Below are 25116 nucleotides of genomic sequence, written 5' to 3'. Positions count from 1 at the left end.
TCATTATAAATGAAATATGTTGATTAATTTTTACATTTAGTTTATTGTAATAAATTTTGTACACAATAAAATATAGAAGATATTAACGTTACAATAAAAATATAATTACAGTATCAGTAAAAATTTTGTATACAAAATATATATAGAAATGCTATAATATAAATGAATATGTATATATTATTTGAAATGAAATATTTTTTTGCTAAATTAATTTCAATACCAATATTTGAAACCGGATAGTAATCACCAAACTTGGGAATTACTAATTGAACGATAAAAAAATAATCAATTTTTTTATATGAAATTTGTATAATAAATTGTAACTGTTACTGTATAAACATTAAGTATATGATATAGATTACCAGTTTTTGATAAATCTCAAAAGTTTTTAGAGAAATATTTTTCGTGCTATTTGAAAAAATAGTATATATGTATTAAAATTCGATTATTAACATTAAACGTAACTGGTTTTTTCTGTAAAAATAGGTGTATCGGTTTATTCACTATAATTTGATCCCCCCGTTAATTCTGGCAAAGTGAAATATTTAGAAGATTCATAAGTATTAAATCTTTTGAGCTAACGCAACAAAGAAATAACAAATGTGGCTTAAACTCCCTTTAGGTTTAATATTTTCATAGAACATTATTATTTGTTGTTTCTGTTTTTAAAATTAGTTGTATAAATCTGTATGAAAACCGGACCTAACACCATTCTTGACGATTCCTATATAAAATGAACTGAAACTCATTATGACCTCAGTTTTCCACCATAACTCTTCGTTTGTGGAGGACATCCCCTACTTATTTCAACTTCTGGCCGAATTAGATGATCTCGTCAATGCAGTACTGCTGGTGTTTGGGACGATACAGCTATATCTCAGTGTATAAAAGGAAAGTTGGATAGATTAGGTTTGGTAAATTTCCCTCGCGCGCACCTAGACTTCTTCAAGACATCGCTAAGAGGAGAAGAGTTTTCCAGGGAAGTGGAATGCAAGCATGTTGGCGGAGTACTACTGGTGTTTGGGACGATACAGCTGTACCTCAGGATTTAAAAGGAAAGAATCACTAAGAATAGAGCCGGGGCTGCAGACCAGTGAAATTTATATAGTCATATTTTGATCAAGTGTATGTCGAATTTTTGCATCTGAGTTTAAACTATTTTTCATAGAAAAAAGACATAAAATCAAAAAAAATTACCATAAAAAATATATAAAAAGATGTAAGAAATAAAAAGTTGAAGAAAAATGATAATAAAGTGATATACATTGAAAAAATATAACATAAATTTTTGGAATTTTCACAAATTCACAAGAAAGTTAAAGAAGGGTCAATTTATAGTGAAGACCCATGTTACACGAATGTTTAATCTACATCATCACATCATTTGTAGGGCTTAATTGTTACAAGTAAATAAACGGACAAAAACATACAGTTTTTCCATAGCAAATATGTTTTCAAGGCTAAAAATACAACCATTACATACTAGTTTAGTGAGAGATTTTATCATTTTTAAATATTCCATAATAGCACCTTACTCGTTGAAATTCTAATAAAATACAGATATTGAATTAGAACATTTAATATATGGGGTAACTGATAATGTTTCTGATAGAGAAAATATCACAAAGAACTCAATAAAAACGTCGACTTCTATCACTAATATTGCAAATAAAATTTGAAAATGGGAAATAACATATGGATTCGTGCTACTTCGTAAGAAATTAGAAAACATTCAATAATTCATCTGATAGGAATATATTTGGTTTACTTTAGAATCCACCAAACTATTTATTCAAAAGTTAGGGCTGTTTGATATTTTCTGTGTATATATTTCGATAGAAGTCCAATATACAATTGCGATATTTCTAATTTGTTTACACATTCTATAATGTTAATTAGATTATATTTGGCACGCTTTGTATATTACTAAGTCTGTTCTAAATTATTTTCTTGATAATCTTGTATCTACAGAGGTAGTTGGTGAATCAAATACTCATTTTCTAATACATCTTATCACTTAAAAGAAATTTGTATCAAATACTAATTACTCGATGTCTAGATCATAAATTATCAAAACAACTATTTTATTATATTTTACAAACTAGATTTTAACAATGTATATCGAATAACTTTTCTCGTTTGGACCAATTCTTTGTTAAGTTTATACGATGGTCCCAGAAGTAGCTGGTCTGACCTAGATATGGCGGTAGTTGCTTGTAAAATACCACTGTACACAATCTATACATTAAATGTTTCAAGTTTGAACATGGAATACATTGGTCATCGTTATGTAATACACTACTTTTATTTAAAAGCCCAACCAATATAAGAGCTGAACTAGATTCTACTCTAGGTTATACTGCTCATGGTTATTCAATAAAATATTGGGTAGCAGGGTTTAAACGAGACCGTACGAAGACCAGCATCGCAGTGGTCGACCAAATGAGGCAACTACCCCAGATATGTTGAGGAAAATCCAAAAAGCAATACTCAAAACAAAGAACTGGCCCCAAAGAAGGCAAAAACCGTTCCAACTGCAAACAAATTCATGGCGTAGGTTTTTTGGGATGCGCCTGGGATAATTTTTAATGAATAGGTATAATGAAAAATGGAAACTTATTAACGACGAGTATTATGCGAACTTATTGCAACATTTGAGCGAAGAAATCAAGCAAAAACGGTAGCATTTGGCTAAGAATAAAGTGTTGTTTCATCAAGACAATGCACCAGCTCACACATCCGTTATTGCAATGGCCAAAATTGATTAATTAAAGTTTGAATACGCCCTATTCGCTAGATTTAACCCTCTCGAATTCTTTTCGGTTCTCAGATTTGAAAACCGGCTCGGTGGTCGAAAGATTTCGCAATAATGGAGAGGTGATGTCGGCAGTTAATGGCTACTTTGAGGACCTTGACGATTCTTATTATAAAAAGGTTATCGAACTTATTGAACATAACTGGGGAAAGGGTATGAAGCTAAAACATTAAAAAATAAATATATTTTTTTCCAAAATTTTTAAGTTTTCTCTGTTGGACCAGGTTCTTCTTGAAACCTATCTACTATTTTATGTTACCATGGAGGTTTAAAAATATGGTCCTAATCGAGAAAATTATCACAATTTTTCTAATTTGCTTTTTAGTTTTAGATTGAATGTTACAAATTTACCTTACTTAGTTTATACATTTACTAATTTTTGTGTATTTTGTTCAAAGTGCCCTCACTAAACAATTTTGCTACATATTTTACTAATATTCTTTCTATTATTCTAAATTTTGAGACAATTTAAAATGTGAAACAACAAAAATTTAATTTAGGAAGTGCTAAGAATTTTTTGTTTAGTTCAACATAAATTAAACAGTTACGAAGTGTGTTTTATAAACACAAACAAACGATCGCGAGCGTCAGCGCGAGTGCCAATGTTTATAAATCAAATTATATTCGCTTTTCCAACCATTTCGTCCTCTTTATAACGTAGCCATTTAAATTAAAATAAAGTTTGTATTTATATTGATTAACCCATTCATGCCCAAAGCTTTTTCTGAACAGTTTCTTTAGAAATGGTCTTGAATAAATAAATAATGGTCAAAGGAATCAAGCCCAAGCAACTAAAGTTGCTTCTCATCACTTAAGGATTAATTTCTACCAAGTAATTCAGGATAATGACATCAAATCATTTGGAAATTATTTTTATCAATCAATCTACAGTCTGAATTAAAATCAATAATATATTTCATCAATTTTTTGTCTAAACGTCAACAATTTATATTTTATAGTTGGTGGTACCCAAAAAAACATTCCGAAATTTCTTAGATAAGTAAATAGTTAGATTTTAACACCATACACACACTTTATATTTGCATTCCCTTTTTACAATCAAAAGGATTTAGGGAGGGTCTAGCGGTGACTGAAGCTCCAAGCCCCGAGCACGTAGGGGACCCGCAAAATCACTAATTTGTCCAATTATTTCAGAAGCAATATTGGATCTACAGCAAAATTTCCATTTTTTGAAAATGAGTTGTTACAGTATGAATTTTAATGAAATAATTAAAAATTTTGTACTTTCGAGATGATTTCGATTTACTTAAGTACACCCCGGGTCAATTATAGCCCCAGGCCCCACTACTTCTTAATCCAACGCTGGTATACATTAGAACCTAACTACCTATGCAATACCTATACAAATATTCATGAATCAGAAAAAGCCACCCCTTTTTTTAGACCTTATTCCTATTCTATATCATATGGGGATGATTTGATCGATCAAATCGAATTCTCCCATATGAAATAGAGTCGTTTGAATGGAGATTCTTTTTAGAATACTTATTCGTGGATTTTTAGGCCCTAGAACACAATTTTTCAAAACTGCAACGATATTTTTGTCATTTCTTCTATCCATAATAAATTTGACATTTTTTCCATACTTCTCAAGAAAATGAAAGTTTATCTTGTAGGGGTAGTTCAACTTTATTCAAGTTTTTTTCTCAATTTATCAAAAATATGAATTTTTTTTCATAAATTTTCGTTGTAAAATTGCATCCGATCTATAGCAAAATACGAAAATTTTTCAGTTTTTTCAACAACAACTGTAGTTGCATCGAAATTTGAACATAATTGTTTGATCATAATAAAAAACTATTCACTAGATTCTATTAGGAAGAAAATAACTTTCCCTTTTCCACAATGAAATCAAGCATATAACCTCCAAAAAAAAGAGTTACTCAAAACAACTCCCTTTCACTATTAGTCACATGATATCGTCAACTAGTCTAACTGTTCATATTTTACCTCCGCCATTTCAATATTCAAAGATTGTCATGAAAATTTCTGATTCTCAGAAAATTCTAAATTGTCACGCGACTTTAGTTGCAGGTGGTCACTAATGGGTTAAGCTAAAACACATAACCGTTTTTATTGAAGACACATCCACCTGCAAACATTATTTCAAAATATGGGTTAAGCGTTTTGAAGATACCGGTTCCACGTTTAAAACACCAGCAAAAGGTCGTCCAAGAACTCCTCTTGGAGTTGGGTCAGTACGAAAAAAATCCGCTTTTATCCAATCTGAAGCGATCGGCGGCTTTAACTTGTTGCTACGAAGTTTACAGCGAATTTTGAAGTTTGATATTAAACTGCATCCTTATAAGCTCCAGTTAACACAGGAATTAAAAGATACCGACTTTGTAGCATTTGCTGACGAAATGCTTAGTCGATTTTCCACTTTTGACAACATCTTTTTTTCAAATTTTCGTTTAAATAAGTTCGTAAACCGACAAAATTGTCGAAAAAAATCCAAACATAAAACAAGTAACGGTATGGACAGTAATTTTAACAAACATCACCGTTAACACCGACCTCTATGTTGCGATTTTAGAGAGATATTTGACTCCAAAATTCGCTAGATCAAAAATAGCATATACGAGAACTTGTTTCCAATAAGATGCAGGGCGTCTTGTCACATATCAAATGGCGACTGTTACACAGATGTTTCCTGCAAGACTAATTCCCAAAAGAGGTGATAACTTGACTCTTAATTTTTTTCGTGGGGATACCTCAAATGTAAAGTCTACATAAACAATCCGAGGGCTATCAGTCAGCTAAAGGAAAATATCCGCCAGTGAATGCCTACAATTACTAATTTCATAATTCAAACTCACGTCGAAAATTTCGTTATGTGATTATTGTATTAATATAATTTTTGCAACAGTAAATCATCGTTTAAGCTACCACATAAAAAATTGTGTTTTATACAAGCTAAAATCAAATACTTTTTCCGTTGTATAAGAAATAACTATTTTTTTATATAAATAAATATGTAATGTTGCCAAATTAACAACAAAGGTAATACCGTCTCTAGGATAGATAGAAAACTGTAAAATATTTGGGGTTTGCTCGGTAAAAAATTTTCGTATTCAAGAAAAAGTGCGTTGAAGAAAAAATTTTATACAAATATTTATACAGTATCGAGTTTTATCAAGAGTAACTTCTTGGTGTAAAATTAAATGATGTTTAAATCCAAAATTGAAATTTTGCTTAATAAATCTAATATTTAAAAAGTTATGCTAATACTAGTTGGTACGAACCGTGTAACTAGCGCCCTCTATGAGAGTCAGACATTAAAACAAATTCATTGGATGGATCACCTTCTAAAATATATTCGTATAAAATTTGAATACATTGTTGCCAGTAGTTGCGTAAAAATCTTTAAAAAATATGAATTTTTTTCTTCAACGTCCTTTATCTTGAATACGAAAATTTTTTACTGAGCAAACCTCAAAAATTTATCAGTTTTCTATCTATCCTAGAGACTGGATCACCTTTTTTTGAAAAATGTGGGTAATGAAAATTTATATTGTGGTAGATGTGTCTAGGTGATTTGCAATTATAAATTTATATTTTAACTAACAAACCCAAACGTATAAAGTAGGTAAATACCGTATATTTTCCATAGTATAACAAAATATACTTTTTTTTCATATATATATCTATTTAATATATCTCGTTAAATGAAAATTTTTCGTACAAAAATAAAAATTCACATTTAATCACATCTTTCCATTGATTTTGTTTTTGTCTTACTAAAAAATCTACTAGACAGTTCAGCGTCGCATCCTTATGTTTTAGAAGGTGATTAACCTACAGATTTTTGTATTATAGATTGCCCACCTCGTATATTTCTTTTACTTAAATCTAGATTTTTTTGTAGAATTTTTCGAAATTCGATATATTCATTTGTTTTCTATAAGTATTTGTAATTGAAGAACCAGATCTCTGGCTAATTGTAATACTGATTGTACATTATGTCTTTCGGCCATTTCTAAAAATATATATAATTGTATTTAGCACAAAAAAAAATTGAAGGACAAAAAAGACATACCATTAAAAAACTTAATAATATCAGTAAAATCCATCCCGTTGGAAATGATAATATCTCTGTATGTTTCCAAAAGGGAAAGGGCTAAAAATAAAACGAAATGTGCCGAAGCTACTTGTTGTGCAGCCCAAATAACCTCCCAAGTAGCATTAACATCAGGATACATCAGTTCTCGTTTAAAATCCAATAAAAACCATCTAAAAAAAAACACGTTTTCAACTCAAATAATTAAAATTAGATTTAAGAATGAGGCATAAGTTTTTTGAGAAAGCGATTCGAAAAAAGGTTATTTTAAGTGTTCAAATTGATGCCCATCTTGATCAATATTTAGTTCACGGGAAAGTTTGTCAACGGCGAAACTGTCCGTGAAGAGTTTCAAATTCTTCTGCAATTGCAGTTCGGAGATTGAGAAAGGTGCAAGGTTCTTGAGAAGATCCCACGGGAAGAAATCACAGGAGGTTAGGTAAGGTTAGGTTACCTGTTACACGACTCCGCGTCTTCCTATTCATTCTCCAAAATTGAGTTACTCCCACACATATAACGCGTGGTGCGGCGAAGCTCCATCCTGCATTAAATGACGGATGTTCGCGAGTGTTGGATCGTTGTCCATGTTCCCACGTAAATCTTCGAGCATTTCCAGATAACTTTGGCTCGTCACGTGACTCTCCAAGAAGTACGGACGCACGAGACCTCAGGATGTAAGGATTCTGGTTGTTCCAGTAAACGCAGTTATACCGATTGGATGTTGCTTCATCTGACCACAAAATGAAATGCTGGAATTGTGGATCATCCTGACTGCTTCCGAGGTACCACTCGCAAAATTCTAAACTGCGATCGAAATCATCCTCGTGAAGTGAAGTTGTTACAGATACCGGTCGTACAGAACGCGGCACGTCGGTGACAGAGCCCGTTTTTCAGAATTTCTTTGTAGAAGCGATTATTCATTCTAAATACGAGTGCATTGGACGAGCACGTGTTATTGTGACACAGACACAACTGCCTAAAGCACAAAAATGCTTTGTTTCAATGTTTTTCGACAGACCTCTGTATATTGCAGTGTTGCCAAATGTAAATTATTTCCAAATAACAAAGAAAATTCCCCACAAGTATGTTACATCTTCAATACAGGTACTGAGACTTTCCTATTTACTTCATACACGTTTTTAAGCAAAATAAGTGACGTAAAAACGTTATTAAATTGTGAAACGGTTTTCCTTCTATTGATTAACCACAAATTTATTGAAGCTATGTAGGAAACTAAGTTGATTGTAGTTTAATGAACGTAGTTTAATAACGCTATGCTAGAAAGAAACTTTTTTGTAGTGTCGCAGAACAGATCTATGGAAATTTCGAAAAATTTGTTCTTCCATCTCTATGGCAAAATCTAAAGAAAAATATGAAAAAATGAGTAAGAATTTGATAAACGTATACAGAAAAAGGTGATGGCAGCATTGCCGAACATAATTTTTCCACAAATATATGGAAATCTAGACAAAAATCTCCTTCTATTTCTATTGCGAATTCTAAAGAAAAATCTTCTTCTACTTCTACGGCAAGACTCAAAGAAAAAAATGAAAATATGAGTGAAACTTTGTTGAACGTATACAGAAACGTGTTGCAGTGTTACAAAACAGAATTTCTACAAAGATCTAGGGAAATTTCGACAAAACATATAAAAACAAGTAGATTACAGGTTTGCCAAATATAATGTTCCCCTGACCTAAAGAGATTTTGGCAGAAGCCTTCTTCTATCCCTATGGCAAAATATATGGCAAAATATATGCAAAAATACGAAAAAATTAGTAAAAATTTGTTAAACAAATACCGAAACGAGAAGATCACAGCCTTGCCAAACGTCGTCAAACCTATTTACTACCACTTTCCATTTAAATCCCGATATATTTGAAAAACTGTAAAAGAAACATATTCTTTAGCTTTAGCTTTCGCTAACGTTATCTACAATCGTAAGGAGATTGCAGTGTTGCCAAGTGTAGTTTTCCGGAGATGTACGTAAATTTTAGCAAAATTACATTACAACTTCAAATATCGATCTAAGATTCTCCAGCTGAAATTAGACACTGCCTCTATGAAAAATCTGGGGAATTATAAATCAATATAAGAAAATTTTGTAACGCTATCTAGAACCCCAAAGAGATTGCAGTGCTGCCAAATGTGGTTCTCCATAAATTTAAGGAAATTAAAACAAAATTATGGTACAGATTCAAGCCTCATGCGATTCTCCAATTAAGTTCAGGCACATCTTTAAAAAATCGTTAAAAAGATATAGAAACTAAATTATGAAGAATTTCTCGAAAATATTTATCGATGGTATTAATAGAAATTATTTTTCTCAAAACTTTTGCCTCACACATTACATAGGACGTATTACCTATAACAAAAATAAAAATGCGTATAATCTCCATGAGATTGCATCAATTCGTACATTTCCGAATCCAAAATTTGTATCAGCGATCTCATATTGGCGAAATGACAATCCATGGCGTTTCCATTGGGAAAATTTTCAACCATTCTTTCCATTAAATGACAAAAACAGGCGTAAGTTAACGATTCTTCGTTGAATATTACCAACAGGGGCGCTACTAAATCACACATACCCTGCATGTACCCAATATCCAAATGTTCCCAAACATACCTAAAGATAAGAAGAAAAATATGAAAACGGATATTCGTGGGATAAAAATCAGTATGCGTGTCTTATTTGATACTACCTAAATTTAAATTAACAACAATGGTAAAATGGGCGACTTACGTGCACATCACATTTCTCAATTTATCTAAATTTTCCTTTTCCATGAAATACCAAAAATTTCTGTCACATCTTTGTACATCTTTTTCTATTCGATGTAAATTTAGGCCGAACGTTTCGAGAAGCTCTTGCTGGAAACACAAAAAACCATATCAAAAGATAAGATTAAGTAGAAGAAAAAGAAACTACGGTAGCTTCTGGTTCTGCTGCAGGATGGATGACCCTAATCAATCAATGGAAACCAGTAGTTGTTCTTCCTTGAAACAGGTATCGACTTGTCTCACTCGCTTTACGTACCTAGTGCAAGTTACGACTTCTGCAGCCAACTCATTTTTAATAGGCTTTACCTAGACCTAACCTGTAGCTCTAGGTAAAGAAGGATTGAAGGTCTAGGCAACCTTATTATCTGAGATCGTTAAACTTGGCCTTCCTTCTCCTATATGCAAAAGCACCGATCATAGCTTCGACATCGCTAGAAATCGATTATTTGGGAGTAGTGGATTCCATGGTCCATTTTTACTCAGAGCCTACGGGAGAAGAAAAGGATTTGTCGTCGTCTCTGCTCTTGCAGGACCGTTGGAATTGATCGCGACACCTGATTAAGGCTGAAGTACCATTCATCCGTCGATACGACTGCTTCCTCCTTGGATTAAGTCCTTAAAATTAAGTGGATGACTGTTTGACAATTCCACCAACGTCCAAGTCCAATTGTTCTTTGAGAGGGCGAGCACCTTTTTTATAACGAAGTTTACACTAACAAAGTAATGGATAAACGCCTCCAATTAACTAATTTCGTCAAAGCAAAACGTCTCCAAAACGTACAGTATTACCAACTATACATAGCATGCAACTGGGAGGATCACACCAATTTTCATTACATACACTCGCTGCTAAATATATTTTTTTATAATATCATCCACTAATATATACCGTGAAGCCGGTCCTGTATCGAAATGTTGCCGAAGCTTAAGTTTGGTAGACGCGCCGGAAGGTTTAGCTTACTTTTGGTGACCTATTTAAAAGTTTTTATATAGAAAAAAACACAAGAAAGCCTTATTGTTTGTTTTCGAAAAATTAGTGATTTCCAGGAAATAGAAGATTCTAGAATGTGATGGTAGTATAAAAAACGATCGCTAGGAATCAATTAACTGTCAAAGCGGACACATTTGGATAATGCGCTGTAAACTTAACTGTATATTTAAATAAATCAGTTAGTATCAAGAGTCATTATGAAATTGGTGTATATATAAATCAATTTTTCTATGGTGTTTTTTTGTACTTACACTGTATACGCCTCCGTTAGAGCTGGCAGGTGATACGCAAGCAGATCTAGCCGGTGAAGCTAATCCATGGGTTTCTATACATGTATCTAAAGAAGAATTATTTTCTTCTGTAACTGCATCGAGGTTGGACATCCTTGGACTTTCGTTTCCTAGTAATATCGAATTATAAGAAGAGTAATTTTGTTTTTTTAATTTGAATATGCTAATATAAATAATATGGTTTGATCCATGATCTTTACCAGCTTTTTTGGTAAAGATCTTCTGGTAGAACTTTCCAGATTTTTTGTTCAGATCGTAACAAACGATATTCCAACATGGTTGTACGGCAAATTTATAAAAATTTCACTACAAAACTCTAGATTTTACATGTTTCCGACCTAGCATTGTAAGGATAGGAGATGGCTTGCTTCAGTCATGGTCAAATTAATAGTACTTCACAACTATTTACTAAAATTTTCATTCAAACATCGCCTGTCATCATTTGTTTCAAATGAGATCATTTTCGTTTAGTTTCACCAAAGTAAATAGACTACAACTAACTAATCCCCTTCCATACGTTAGCCGATGGACCATGGGTAAAAAGCAACAGAGATAAATCTTTGAACCTTCGACATTGGAGCAGATATCAAGCAGCTCCTGGAAACGACATATCACCCCTTTCAGAATTCAATCCTCTACGAAGTTAAAACCAAAAGAATGTCCAGGACACGACTTAATAAGTGATAGGATCTTGCAAGAACTTTTTAAAAATGGAAGTCCACTATTTGACGCAGCTGTATAAGGTGATCCTAAGAACAGGCTACTTTCCACTATCATGGAAGGTAAACCAAGTCATAATGATACCAAGGACGGGATAATCGGATAGAAAGGAAGCGAAAAGTTCTATAGAGAAGATAGTGGATGTCAAAAAATGAAAATGGCCTGTGAGCGGCACTAAACTCGCAAAAAACGTCGCAAGCGCTCCCTAAAAGCTCAATTTGATCTAGGTTTACACGTTTGTGATTGTCGAGGCTTACCAAGCATGTAAACTTATACTGCCACAACTTCGTAAGTCTTATACATTAAAAAGGTGGATTATGATGTTTTTCAACTGGTTATTTTCTTTTACTGGGCTTTATATTTTTATCAGAATTGTTATTTCAAAAACTTAGACATCAAGCTCAAGTTACCGATCCAGAAATGGGCGTATGGGGTTTACCATTGTCATCGAAGCTAGCCTCAGATAGTGTTGGTGTAGTGGTAGTGTAAAAAGTGTGTTTGTTCAGTATAAATATCACCAGCAATTCCAGTTTAGTGGGCAGATGGGGACTTTATGCTTTGGTTGATTTAGATAGTGAAGACTCTTCGTGTATATCACCGTATGTTACGATGATTTTTATACCAGCATCTTTAATTGTGTTTCCACCGTCAAGTACCATCTTTTACCAATTGTTCTTACCTAAATTACATATATCCACGCTCGCATTTATTACAATCACATTATGGATAAAGTCTTTTAGCTCTTCATTTATTTTTACCAAAGATTTTTCGTTATCTTGCTTCGTATCTGATACTATTTCATCCGTATCGTTACATATTTGATCAGTTTCATCAATTGTATCAATTATATTTTCAGCTTCTTTTCCCGAATCTTCTTCGTCGCTAACATATTTAATAGTATTTTGCTTATTTTGTATCGACTCTTTCTTATTCCTTTCTTTATCTTCTTCTAACGATTCTTCTTCATCTTCTTCGTCAGTTATAACTCCATCTGCAAACACCTGAAAGAAAAAAATTATTATCGAAATTTATTACGATATATTAAATAATTTTTACTTCGTTACATAATTCTTCTTGTACTGGGGGCGGTACTTGTTCAGTTGAAGTACTCTCACTACTTAATTTAGCTATAGCGTGTGCTTGGTTCTCTTTATCTCTTTGTTTTACTATCGCTTCTACTGCTAACCATTCCGACAACGTATTTTCATACCTTAAAAGAAATAATTGATGCAACAGATTATCAACCATCAAGTTTTAACTTACGCTTGTCTTGTTTCTTCGCTCAATTCGTTTCTCTGTTCAGAAGTACTTCCGAATTTGTAATGACCAAGTAGATACGGCCAAATTTCGTGCCTCAATTCTTGAGCTATTCCACCAAAATAAGTTAACCTATAAATTTCGGCATAATCAGATACTACACCATCTAAACATAATTCTTTCCATTTTTCTGGTGTTATTCCTTCGTTAGCACCTTCGCCATTTACTATTTTTGTGTTAACAAGTCCGCTAAGATGTGTCCGGACTGTGGAAAGATGCCGACAATACGCCAACCATCCGTAGAATGCTCTAGAAAGAAATTGTGGTCTGTAGTTTGACTTTAAAAGGGAATTCAATGCTCGATAAATCATAGTTTCCATTTAATTAAACCAAAACTAGCAATAAAATTAATGGTACCGAGCCGAAAAGGGAAGTCGAGCCGCCATCCTCATCCTCCATATAAAAAACATCAAAGAAACTCTGGAGAGTTCCTGTCCCTTCTGTTAGGAACCAAAGGAAACTGCCTATCACCTTCTTTGTGATTGCTAGGGTACTTACAATCAAGCTTTTTGAAGCTTGTTTCGGTCCTATCGATTATTGTATGGTTAGACCAGTTTTTTCACAGATTACTCTTTACGATTGAGATTGAGATTTGACTCCCCGCCCACCGGAATTCATTAAATGTGATCACTTTTTTGGGGAAGGTTAGAAAAATTGTGGATTCACATTACATACAACTTTTTAGTATGGAAATGATTTGGAAAATTGTTTCCGACGATGCAGATTCGATAAATACAAAAGCGGAAATTTGATAAAGCTTTGACCGTTCGAGAGCTTTCACTTGTTTCAGTTTCTCGTGCAACTTCATACTTCGAAAGCTTCGTTAGAAACTTCAGGAGCAAATACTAATCCAGAAGGGCAAGTAAAATCTGTTCTACCGTCTTCAGCGTTTTCATCATCAGTATTGTACTTTTGGATTTTCTTATTTCTTTATTGACACTACCTGGAGCAAGTGGAGAATATCACGCCCGAGGTGATATCTGATATTTTAACTTTGGTGTCAAAGGACGAAAGGACGTTGCATTACGGGGTTATTTAGTTTTAAATACAAACTTAATATAGTGAGAAACAAACCTGGAAATAATCTGTCTTTTCATTGAATCGCATACGGCTTGGATGCAAACACTCGGAGGACTATCAGGAACGTTCTGATCTAAACTGAAGCTCTTAGAAGAACTTTCTGAACTTGTGCTGGTACTACCTAATTGTAACCTAACTTTTGTAGGCAATGAAGCGTGCGTGTCTAACAGTTGATTACGTTTTACTGGAAAATGTAGAATCAATGAAATATTCATTTAAAAAAGAAACAAATAATAAACTTACATATATCTTTGTGATTACATGTATTATCAATAATCCTAAAAACGTAATCTTTACTATTTTCTTGCATTTCCGTTAAAGCCGATAAAGGTCTTCTTCTTTTCGTGTGGTTTTTCCCTGTCCTTTGAGACCATAATGGAGGATCTAACCGACCGTGAGGTAATAATCCCGTTTCTATACAACTTAGAAACGCTAACATGTGTCCACCTTTAGGGAAATGTATCGGAGGCCTTTGTACACCGTCTTGTCCAACTAATATCACAGTGCCGCCCGTTTCACTATCCTGATGACAATGGACGTAAACTATCTCGTCTAATCGAACGTTCAATGCATAATCCCAGTAAATACTAAAACAGACAGAATTCCTCAGACTGCTTGATATCAAAACGACAGCCTTGATCACGAAGATGTTCAACAGCATATATGATTATTCAAGAATTCCTCAGATTGCTGGATACCAAAACTTACGGGTACGAAATGATTAGAAATGTTGCGGGAGTGTCTTGGGAATCTTTTGTTTGTCGGGTAGTGTCAGTCCCTTATCGACTAAACCCTAAACCACATTGCTTCGTTGCAAAGGCTCTCTTTCTCTTTGGTTTCTATTAGAGCCCGTATCGCTTCATAGGTGTACCTACTTCCAGGATTCCCCTGATTCTATAAAACATTCCATCACGTTAGAAATATTGAAACTTCGTCTTCGTTTCTGGGTATACAAGTTTCTCACTTCTTTCCATCTGGAGCAGGGGAATAATGTTTGATCTGCAGAAGGTGCATTTAGGAGCGTTTGATCTTGATATTCGAAAGCATCCATGGTTTGGCAATCTACTTTATCGCATACATAAGTATTTAAGTGTATTTCACACGTTTCCCAAAATACTGAAGCCATAACCTTCTCAGCTCAGTGTTATACCTTTGGACCGTTCGGATGTGGTTCACCGGCTGCAGTCCACTCAGATGATGATCATTTTAATTCCGGAGTGAAGAGATGGATCCATGTTTCATCCATTGTCACATATCGACCCAAAAACTTTATTATTTATTACGTGTAAACGTAGCCAAACACTGCTCTGAATCATGAACATGTTGTTTTTGATCGGTTGTGAGTTCACTTTGAAAAAGGTTTCTTATGGTTAAATGTTCATGCATAATTGTAAACGCCAATTTACTATTAGATTTAACTTATTTGTGGACTTTTTTGATTTTTTCTGGAGGAACCACCTCAATTGAACGACCAGAACGTTCAACATAATCGGTGTTTAAATTCGACAAACCAATAACAAAATGGTTCCTTTCGATTGAACAGTGTCCGGATAATACTTTTGAAGCCTTTTCTGAGCTTCAAGAAGCAATCATGAATCATCAATTGTTTTGAAAATAACAAAAGTAGCTTCACTTAAATGACTGACACAATAGTAGCGCCATCTGTGTGTCAGTCACACGACTTATTGAGTGATGTATTATATAGTTTAAGAACAAGTCATAATCTTCTAAATATTTATGAATGTGTTTATACCTTTTGTCATAGGCTTCTTCGACAAAACCATTCATTAGTTGATTAGGCGTCCATTTAATAGCTAATCCTGACGCCATTTGATGCAAACTTAAATATCTGAAAATCAAATAAGTTTTTATAGAAAAAAAATTTGAAATTATGACTAAAATTATCTGTCAAACAAATAAATGGACATACAAGTTGCGTGCAAAATTATCCGGCCTAAGGTTTTAGTTATTTAACATGAAAGGAAAAAAGGAAAATGAACAAAAAAAAATGTATAATTATAATATAACTTTTTCATTATGTTATTGAATCATGTAACTAAACTTTTATATGTAAGTACACTTCGCCAAAAAAGTATCCCATTACCCATAAAAAATTATAGTTAGTCGAATTTTATTATTGGTACAGTAGAAACTAACAAAAATACAAAAACACGATTGTTAATATTTTGGTTCTGATCAGTTTTTGTTCAGCATAAATCGAAAATATACAGAAAGTGTAAACAGAAAGGTGAATTTAAGGTTTGGCAACTACACCTGCAGACAATAGATATTTTAGACTGCAAGCTTTACGAAGAAAACGTAGACAGCTTCAACAAGAATTAGCTGAAGCTTAACATGTTAGAGTAAATTCACAAACTGCGAGAAACGTTTTGGCGGAGTGTACAACTAAGTTAAAACTATTTACCCGGGTATAGGTTTCAATAAATCCGAATTTACGGGTAAAACTAATACGTTGTTTTTCCCAAAAAGTAAAGTAGCTTTCGAATTTTGATGTAGAGTTTCCACGTAATCTTTGGCTATCTGTTGAGTGGCGGACCGATTAGTAATAACATCTTCAGAGCTGGTATTCAAGGACCTTCTAAAATTCAGTATCGGTCTACGAACTGAAGGCGGTGTTGAATGGGCACTAGAAATTCTATGTCGCTGTACCTATAATTAACATTTTCAAAAATTTTATTATTATTTTTATCACGGGTGTTTACTAATTCGTCAGCTGGCGGATCCGTCCAATAGTGGTCGTGGTTCTTCATTCTGGAGTAGTCCAAAGCGCAAGGACCCATCATTAATGAACTTAGAATTGTTCCGTATTCTGGATCTGCTACTAAAGCGTCTTTATCGTAATACTTTTGAGCGTTTGATACTAAGTAATCTATTATTTTGGCTAGCTGTTTGTCAAATAGGGCTAATCTACAAATTGGTAACGAAAATTCTATTAAAAAATGACGAACCTCGAATAGTGACTTTTTTAGATAATAACCAAAACCTTGTCACACTAAACTGTTGACTGTTGACTTTTTTAGGTGAATTCAAGAAATTCGTAAGAATTTTTCAGTTTTCCGTTAAAGGACTGTTGTTTAAATTTGATTCTTAAAAAAACACAGGATGTCACCAAATTTTTTAGAAGTTGCTAGAGTTTATGTTGCTTAAAATTTCCAGAAATAGGTTATTAGGTTCTCCAAAATTTGCTCAAATTTTTAGGACGAATTTTTCCATAAAATTACTGGGATTTCTCTAAATATATATTTTATTTTCCATAAAATACGGAATGTCAACAAACTGAATAAATTGCTTTAAATTTGTAGAAAAACCTTGGAAATCATCAAAATTATTGCTAAAGGTTTCCAGAAAAATGTTGATTCTTTGAGGAATTTGCTTGACTCTTCCAGAAAATCCCAAAATATCAATAGACTTTTGAGAAATTGTTACAAAAATTTCTAAAATTTCCCATTCAAACCCAGGATATCACCGAAATTAGTAGTAAAATTTTCCAGAAATATGTTAATTATTCAAGAGATTATTCTAATCTCCTAACACTTTCTGAAAAATTATTAGAAATCCGAAAAATTGTTTGAATCTTCGAGGACAACTCACTCATTTAAACCCAAAATATCTCCAAAAATTTGAGAAAATACAGCTAAAAATTAAAATTTTTCAAAAATTTCAAAGAAACCGTCTGAAAATTATTGAATTTCACAAAAATTACTTTAAATTTTCAGAAAAACTCAGATTGTTACCAAAATTCCTACTTAAATACAGAGATTTGGAGAAATTGTACCAAAATGTTCCAAAACAGTTATTAGACATCGAGATATTTCTCTAATTTCATAGAAACTATGAAAAAAATTTGTTTTGTTAGGTTTTTCGGGAACCTGCTACCAATATCAATAAGTTATCGAGGATTTTTTTTCCAGTTTTGTAGAAACTGTAAGAAAATCATTATATTTCCAAAAATTTGCTCGAATTTTCCAGAAAACCCAATATATGACAGGACTTTTGAAAAATGGGAACTAAAATTTTCAAAAAGTTTCAAATATTTGAGAAGTTTGTCTAATTTCATGGAAACCATCGGAAAATTATTGGATTCCAAAATTTGCTTGAATTTTTCAAAAAAAAAACCCAGGATATCACCGAATTGCTACTGAAATTTTTCCAAAAGTTATTAAATTGTTCAAGATTAATTTCTAGTTTTATAGAAACCATCAGGCCATGAATAGATTTATAGAAATTTGTTTAAATTTCCCTAAAAAATCCAGAATATCACCGGACTTTCGAGAAACTGATACTAAAATTTTTCAAAAGATCCAACTCTTGGAATATTAATTATTTAATTTGCGAATTATTGTACGAATTTTAGAAAAAATTGTACCCAAATTTTGAGAAATTACAAGAATTTTCCAGTCAAACCCAGAATGTATCCAAACTTTAGTTTTGGAGACAATGATCATCTTTTCCAGAAATTGTCACAAAGCTATTAGGTTTTCAATAAATGTTCTAATTTTACGAAAAACTTGGACCCAACTTTTGAGAAATTACAAGAATTTTCCAGTCAAACCCAGAATGTATCCAAACTTTAGAAAAATTCATTATATTCTCCGGTTTTGGAAATAATGATCGACTTTTCCAAAAACTGTCTCAAACTTATTAGGTTTTCAATAAATGTTCTAATTTTACGAAAAACTTGGACCCAACTTTTGAGAAATTACAAGAATTTTCCAGTCAAACCCAGAATGTATCCAAACTTTAGTTTTGGAGACAATGATCATCTTTTCCAGAAATTGTCACAAAGCTATTAGGTTTTCAATAAATGTTCTAATTTTACGAAAAACTTGGACCCAACTTTTGAGAAATTACAAGAATTTTCCAGTCAAACCCAGAATGTATCCAAACTTTAGAAAAAATCATTATATTCTCCGGTTTTGGAAATAATGATCGTCTTTTCCAAAAACTGTCTCAAACTTATTAGGTTTTCAATAAATGTTCTAATTTTACGAAAAACTTGGACCCAACTTTTGAGAAATTACAAGAATTTTCCAGTCAAACCCAGAATGTATCCAAACTTTAGAAAAAATCATTATATTCTCCGGTTGTGGAAATAATGATCGTCTTTCCCAAAAACTTTCTCAAAGTTATTAGGTTTTCCAAAAAATACTCTTATTTTACAGAAATATCTAAAATGTCAAAACAACTGCGACATAAATTTCTAAAATGTATTTCTTCTTCACCGTATTTCACAAATCAAACAAAGTACGAAGAAAATCTAGTATTTTATTGATCTGCCGTTCTTTTTATTCACAAAACTCCCCGTATAATTAATTTTACCTTATCCAGAGATACTTTGGCAGCGGATTACTAGGTAAAGAAGTATTTTTCTTCAAAGTTGGTTTGGTGACGCTATCGCTACTGCTAGAAGATCTCCTAGTTGGATCTGCGTTTTCCAATTCTTCAACTTTCTTAGATATCTTAGCCGCTTCGGGGCTGTGCTTGGCTATTTTGTGTAAAAGAGCCGTTGTCGAAGACGTTTTGAACAAACCAAGAGCTCTTCTTCTTAAACCTAAAACGCATACATATAGATTGTATTAACAATAGATCAAATCATTCCTAGTAAAACTACCCTGTGATAGGCAGGCCTCTACAGCTCCACACAACGACGTTACACAGCCGCTTTCTTCGTGGACGAATTTCTTAGTGACTGATTCTTCCATTAATTGCTTCACCTCTTTTTTCACTATCGCTATCAGTCGCTCCTTATAGTCTTTTTCTTAAAAAAAAATAGTGTATTGTGCAACAATAAACATAAAAATAAAAATTAAGTTCCATTACTTTTATTATTTCAATTCGTGCAGTAGAAAAAGTATAGTGCGCAACATGTGGGAAAAGTGGGAAAAGAGACCGACCTTTGTATAGATGAAAGTTTTCTTTAAAAAAATTGCAATTGTTTTATCCATACTACCCAATTTGTTAATGCCAACTACCTGTGTTGGTATTTAAAAAGAAACGCTTTTCTGGCAAATCAATCTGTCAAAGAGCAGCATATTTTTTATATTTCTGATGAAATTATCCCCTTTTTGTGCAGGTGTTATCTAATTTCACAAGTAAAGCTTAATTTAAATCCTCTTAAATTATTATTACGTTAAAAGCTAGTTTTTCAACAATGTTCATAGATAAATTTTGGATCAAATTGAAAAATGAATATCCATTTCTATACGAGAGAAAATGTTAGTCCCCTTCGCAACTATATATTTATGTGCATCGGGATTTTCATCTATGACGTCAATAAAAAATAAATTTAGAAATCGGCTTTTGGTTATTTCACCGCTCCGACTGCAGCAGCAATTTTCTCATTAACAATATTTCCATAAGCAATAAGTTTGTGATTATTTTTATAATTTCTGATTTTTTGTTCTATTTTTTCTTAAGAGTTTGTTGCCATTGATTTAATTTTTTGTTAATCGTAAAAATGATATTTTTGTTGCGTTCCTACATCCATGAGTTCGTGATTTTTGTATAATTTTCTGTCATTTTTGTTAAAGGTTTATGTACTTACTTAATATTATATGTATGTATAATTATATATCTTTACATTTAAATATTACGGTAGGCAAATGATAATAAAAATGCTACAACTAACTTACGTAGTAGTTCTTTATAAATACTTTGTCGTTAAAAAAATATCACTGGTCCGCAATTTTTTTTAACAAATCTACTGGTCCGCGGGCCAAAAAAGGTTGAGAAACGTTGCTCTAAATTATCTAAATATTAAAATTTTACAAAATAAATTCTGATTATTGAATTCCAAGCGGACACACTACCATCCACTGCACCATTGACCGTTGATTTAAATATATTGGTTAAAAGTAGAAATATCTATCCAACATAATTTGAAATAGAATTTTCAATGATTATTTGATTCTTTATACCCACTAATTAGAAAAATTGTTGAGAATTGATCAAATTGACAGCTGACCCGACCTAACCCAACCTTGATCCTTACCAGACACTATTTTGTTTCATATAGAGCCAAAGTTGGTAACCATGTTCATGTAAATTTTTAATTTAGACAAGTTGGCAGGCGATAAGCACTTTTTGATATGTTGACGCGACACCGAAATAGCGAAATAAAATGGCGACAGGCAATTTGTAATCTCAAGAATTGTTAAGTATTGAGCAACAATCCGACGATTGTTTAACAATCAAAACAAATATTGTCAAACGATTCAAAAGGTATTTTCATTTCTTATCAAATTAAGCTTTATTTTTGTATTCAAATCTTGTCGTCACATGCCAAAACTTTGTCATTAAATTTTTTTCACAGAATTGTAAATAAACAAATAAGTTGCTTTTATATAAAGTTTTGAATATTTGTCCTATTAAAATTGTAAAAGTTAGATACTGATTTTTGTGTACAGTTTCCAAAAAAGATATTTTTTTTGTATTTCTTCTCCATTCCATATATTTCTCGTACGCTAATTCATATTTTGGCACGAGTACGATTTCCGTGGCGCATAGATTTGACATGCCATTTTATAAATCGACCCAAAATAAGTCGAAAATCGAAAAGAATAAAATTTTTCGATTTCGATATCTCGCTTCGTTTTCGAAATATCGATACTTGAAGTTGGAAAAATTTATTTTTATTTAATATTTGTATATATCAATCTAACCTAACCTTATCTTACCTAACCTAACCTAACCTTTCCGTGGTGCACTTTGAGTGTAAAAAATTCAAAAATCGTGAATTTTTTACAGCAAAAATTGCCTAAAAAAAATTTTCTTCGCGTGAGGATTATTTTAGTTTTATTTTATTATTATTTTTTTTCTTATGGGGAACTATGAAAAACAACTGACAGTTCTTAATGAAAAACATCAAATTATTCATGTATTTATCACAGAGTGATTAAAAATGACTCATTTTGTTATAAAAATCTGTTTTTTCAATATAATTTTGGAGTATCAGGGTCAATAATATGAAAATTAAATAAAAAAATCTTTTGTTTATCTAATTACAAGATTCATATTTAATTTGAAGTGATAAAATATTCATAATCATTTGAAACGAAGTATTGAATGCCATCTGTTCAATAAAGCGAATTTTGAACTAACGTTTGATTATAACTTAAGTACCGATATCTCGAAAACAAAGCAAGATATCAAAAAATTTCGTTCTTCATTTTCGATTTATTTTGACCTAATTAAGCTGTTAAATCGCGGCGCCACGGAAATCGTATTCTCGTCCATATTTTTTTCGTGAAATTTCTGGCAACAAATCCAAAGTTATTTCTACTGCTTTTTTAGATATTTCTGGAGGAGTATTATTAAAATCGTCACTACTGTCAGTATCCGTATTATTTATTATAAATTAACCTACTAAAATAATATTTAATGTAAATTACGATTTTTATAAATCCACGAATGAAAACTACCTTAAGAATTTGAAAAACTTCTATAATCTGACAGTTATGTCAACCATTTAAAATTGACAATACCAACTAAGTCTTCATCGATTTTTGTTAATTCTCATTTATCTTTATATTCTTTCTTTTATCAAAAACTCATAGATTTGTCGACCCGCTACAGTATTAAAGTCAAAATACTAGAGTTGTTTTTATTTTAAATTTCCCACCGCACACACGTCACTGGCCATTAAAACAGGTCATTTCCTGTTGAGTTACAGTCATATAAACATGGCTGTCGCTATTGACTTTCCCGCCAACTATTAATTACGAATTTTTATTTGTTTTTTATACGCAAGAGGGAATACCATAGCGAAACATCATAAATTTAAAATTTAAATTTGGACGAGCTGATGTTCATGATGAAGGAGCCAAGGACGCAAGTCTGTCGTTACAGATGATCACCATATTTGATTTATCGATGCAACTTCCGGAAATTTCAATATCAGCCCTGTACTCGTAACCGAACAGTTGTTGACAACCACAAAACTCGCCGAATGGATGCAGCTTTGTAGTTTACACTACTGATGGGAAAATTTTTTGTGACAGGTGATGAGACATGGATTCTGTATGACACGCCTGAAACTATACGACAATCACAACAATGGGTGCACACATATTCTCCAACAAGACCTTCAACGGCCGTAAGAGTGTGGCAACTGTTTTTGAGGACCAAAAAGGTATTTTGCTTGTGGAGTTTATGTCTGTAACAACAATTAATGAAGATTCATATTGTAAAACTTTGACGCTTACGAAAAACTATTCAAAACAACCGAAGAGGCATCTGGAATTGTTCTGACCCACGACAATGCACCACTTCTGTAGCCCAACGACTTCTTAATCATTTTCTTTACAGCCCTCGTATTTTAATTATACTAAATATTAACCTTATGGTTTCAAATATTTTCCTCAACGTTCTCACTACGTTTGATGTCTGTCAACGCTGTTGAAATGTGTGAAATATCAAAATAATGCAATTTAGGTAAATATTTAGTATCTTTGAAGCTCTTAATCAAAAAAATAAGAATCGAAATTTGTATTTGGAACTTTTTATTTACACCTTTTTCCGGTTTCGACAACAAGAACTTTGCGATTCATATTAAGATTGCTTAAACAAACTCCTTGTTAAAAACGAAATTAAAATAAAAGTACAAATATTTTATTCCTCAATATCAATGTTAAGAAATTATTGTACGAATTATCCGACGCACACATTTCCCCAATCATTTCAGAAGTCACTCCAATTGATATTTTCAACAAAATTCTCATGTATATCAACTCCATTTGTATTTATTTGCATTATTGGATATAAAAAACTCACCGCTTTGTGACATTTTTAATAATAATTCACGAAACTCACTCTAGACTCTAAAATAATTACTATAAAACAATAAAAATACCGGAAGTAGTCGATAAGATTACCGGAACCTTATCTTATTAGAAGTTCGTAAGAAATAAGTTGATAATTAAATAATTTTTTCCTAAAACGCGACCATAATGTTTCCTTTACGTTCGTATACTTTGGAAAACAATCAATTATGGTACTTCTGCGCAACGAGAAAACTATACGAGCGGCAAAATTCAAATTTGCCGTCTCGACGCTTAGTACGTCGCTTAAAACCACACCCACGCTCCTAGCTGAATACCAGTGCTGGAAGAGGCTTCTATTTTACAATCGTGACTTAACTAAGAACCATAGAACTAATATTAGAAATAGAGGTAATTGAACAGCCAATCTTTATCTCTTTATAACAATTGTTAAAATAAAAACTTGTAGCGATCCAATCAGAATAGATAGTGGTATAACAATTTTATTTCTCTCTCTATTAGCAATATAGCTCAATCTATAACACAACAAAAAAACAGTTTGGTTCGTGGAGCTACTTTTTGCACCCATTATTTCAGTTTATACCTCACTACCCTCTTATAATTCACCACAATACCAATTCCACAATAGGAAAATTTTCCTATTGAGGAATTCTATTAATAATATAGAGGCCATTCCTGAAACTCCCCCCTCAAAAATAAACCTACGCTTCTCTCACTATCTGTATCAGCACTTCGGGTCCACTTGAATCTCGCTCTCTCTATCTTTAATATCAACTCTATGCGGGATTTACGCATAGAAAAAATAGTAAGGATAGAGAGAGCGGGGGAGCTTGTCAAGTGGGTCCGAACTGCTGCTAGAGAGAGAACGTACATCGATATATCACTCTCTATTTCTCGAAATGACATTAAAGTTTCAAGTGGTAGGAGAGTCATCAGAGTTTTGAATTCATTTGTGAGTAGGAGGAGATAGAAAGAGGTAAACCGATGCTCTGTCTTTCTTGTCCAATAGTACCATTCCACTTAGATGCCACTCCCTATTCAGATTGGATTGAAATAACGTCAAGTTTTAAGTGGTAGGAATGACAAAAGATGAGAGTTAGAAATTTTAAATGTATTGGTGAGTAGAGGAAGATAAAGAGCGGTAAGCCGATGATCTTTCTCTTTCATCCAATAGTATAATTTCAATTATTTGCTACCCTCTCTATTTTTAATATTTTCTCTATGGGTTTACGTAAGAA

At 32.5% G+C, this 25116-nt stretch overlaps 1 protein-coding gene across 1 annotated transcript; it reads right to left on the bottom strand.

Moving 5' to 3' along the window:
- Positions 1-27: 27 nt before the first annotated feature.
- On the bottom strand, positions 28-24092 carry LOC130900675 (small G protein signaling modulator 1-like). Its single transcript, XM_057811441.1, has 16 exons — positions 23871-24092; positions 19711-19857; positions 19419-19650; positions 16802-17006; positions 16504-16748; positions 15832-15927; positions 14322-14665; positions 14073-14262; positions 12945-13247; positions 12738-12891; positions 12361-12682; positions 10923-11071; positions 9643-9770; positions 9262-9525; positions 6876-7069; positions 28-6815 (listed from the first exon to the last, which is right to left on the bottom strand). The coding sequence occupies exons 1-16, from the start codon at positions 23881-23883 to the stop codon at positions 6727-6729; spliced, it is 3075 nt and encodes a 1024-aa protein (XP_057667424.1). The 5' UTR covers positions 23884-24092; the 3' UTR covers positions 28-6726.
- Positions 24093-25116: the final 1024 nt, after the last annotated feature.

Source organism: Diorhabda carinulata, chromosome X, assembly GCF_026250575.1.
Source record: "Diorhabda carinulata isolate Delta chromosome X, icDioCari1.1, whole genome shotgun sequence".
Taxonomy (NCBI): Eukaryota; Metazoa; Arthropoda; class Insecta; order Coleoptera; family Chrysomelidae; genus Diorhabda; species Diorhabda carinulata.
Note: the sequence above shows the minus strand (reverse complement) of the source record. Positions and strands in the feature narration are given on the sequence as shown.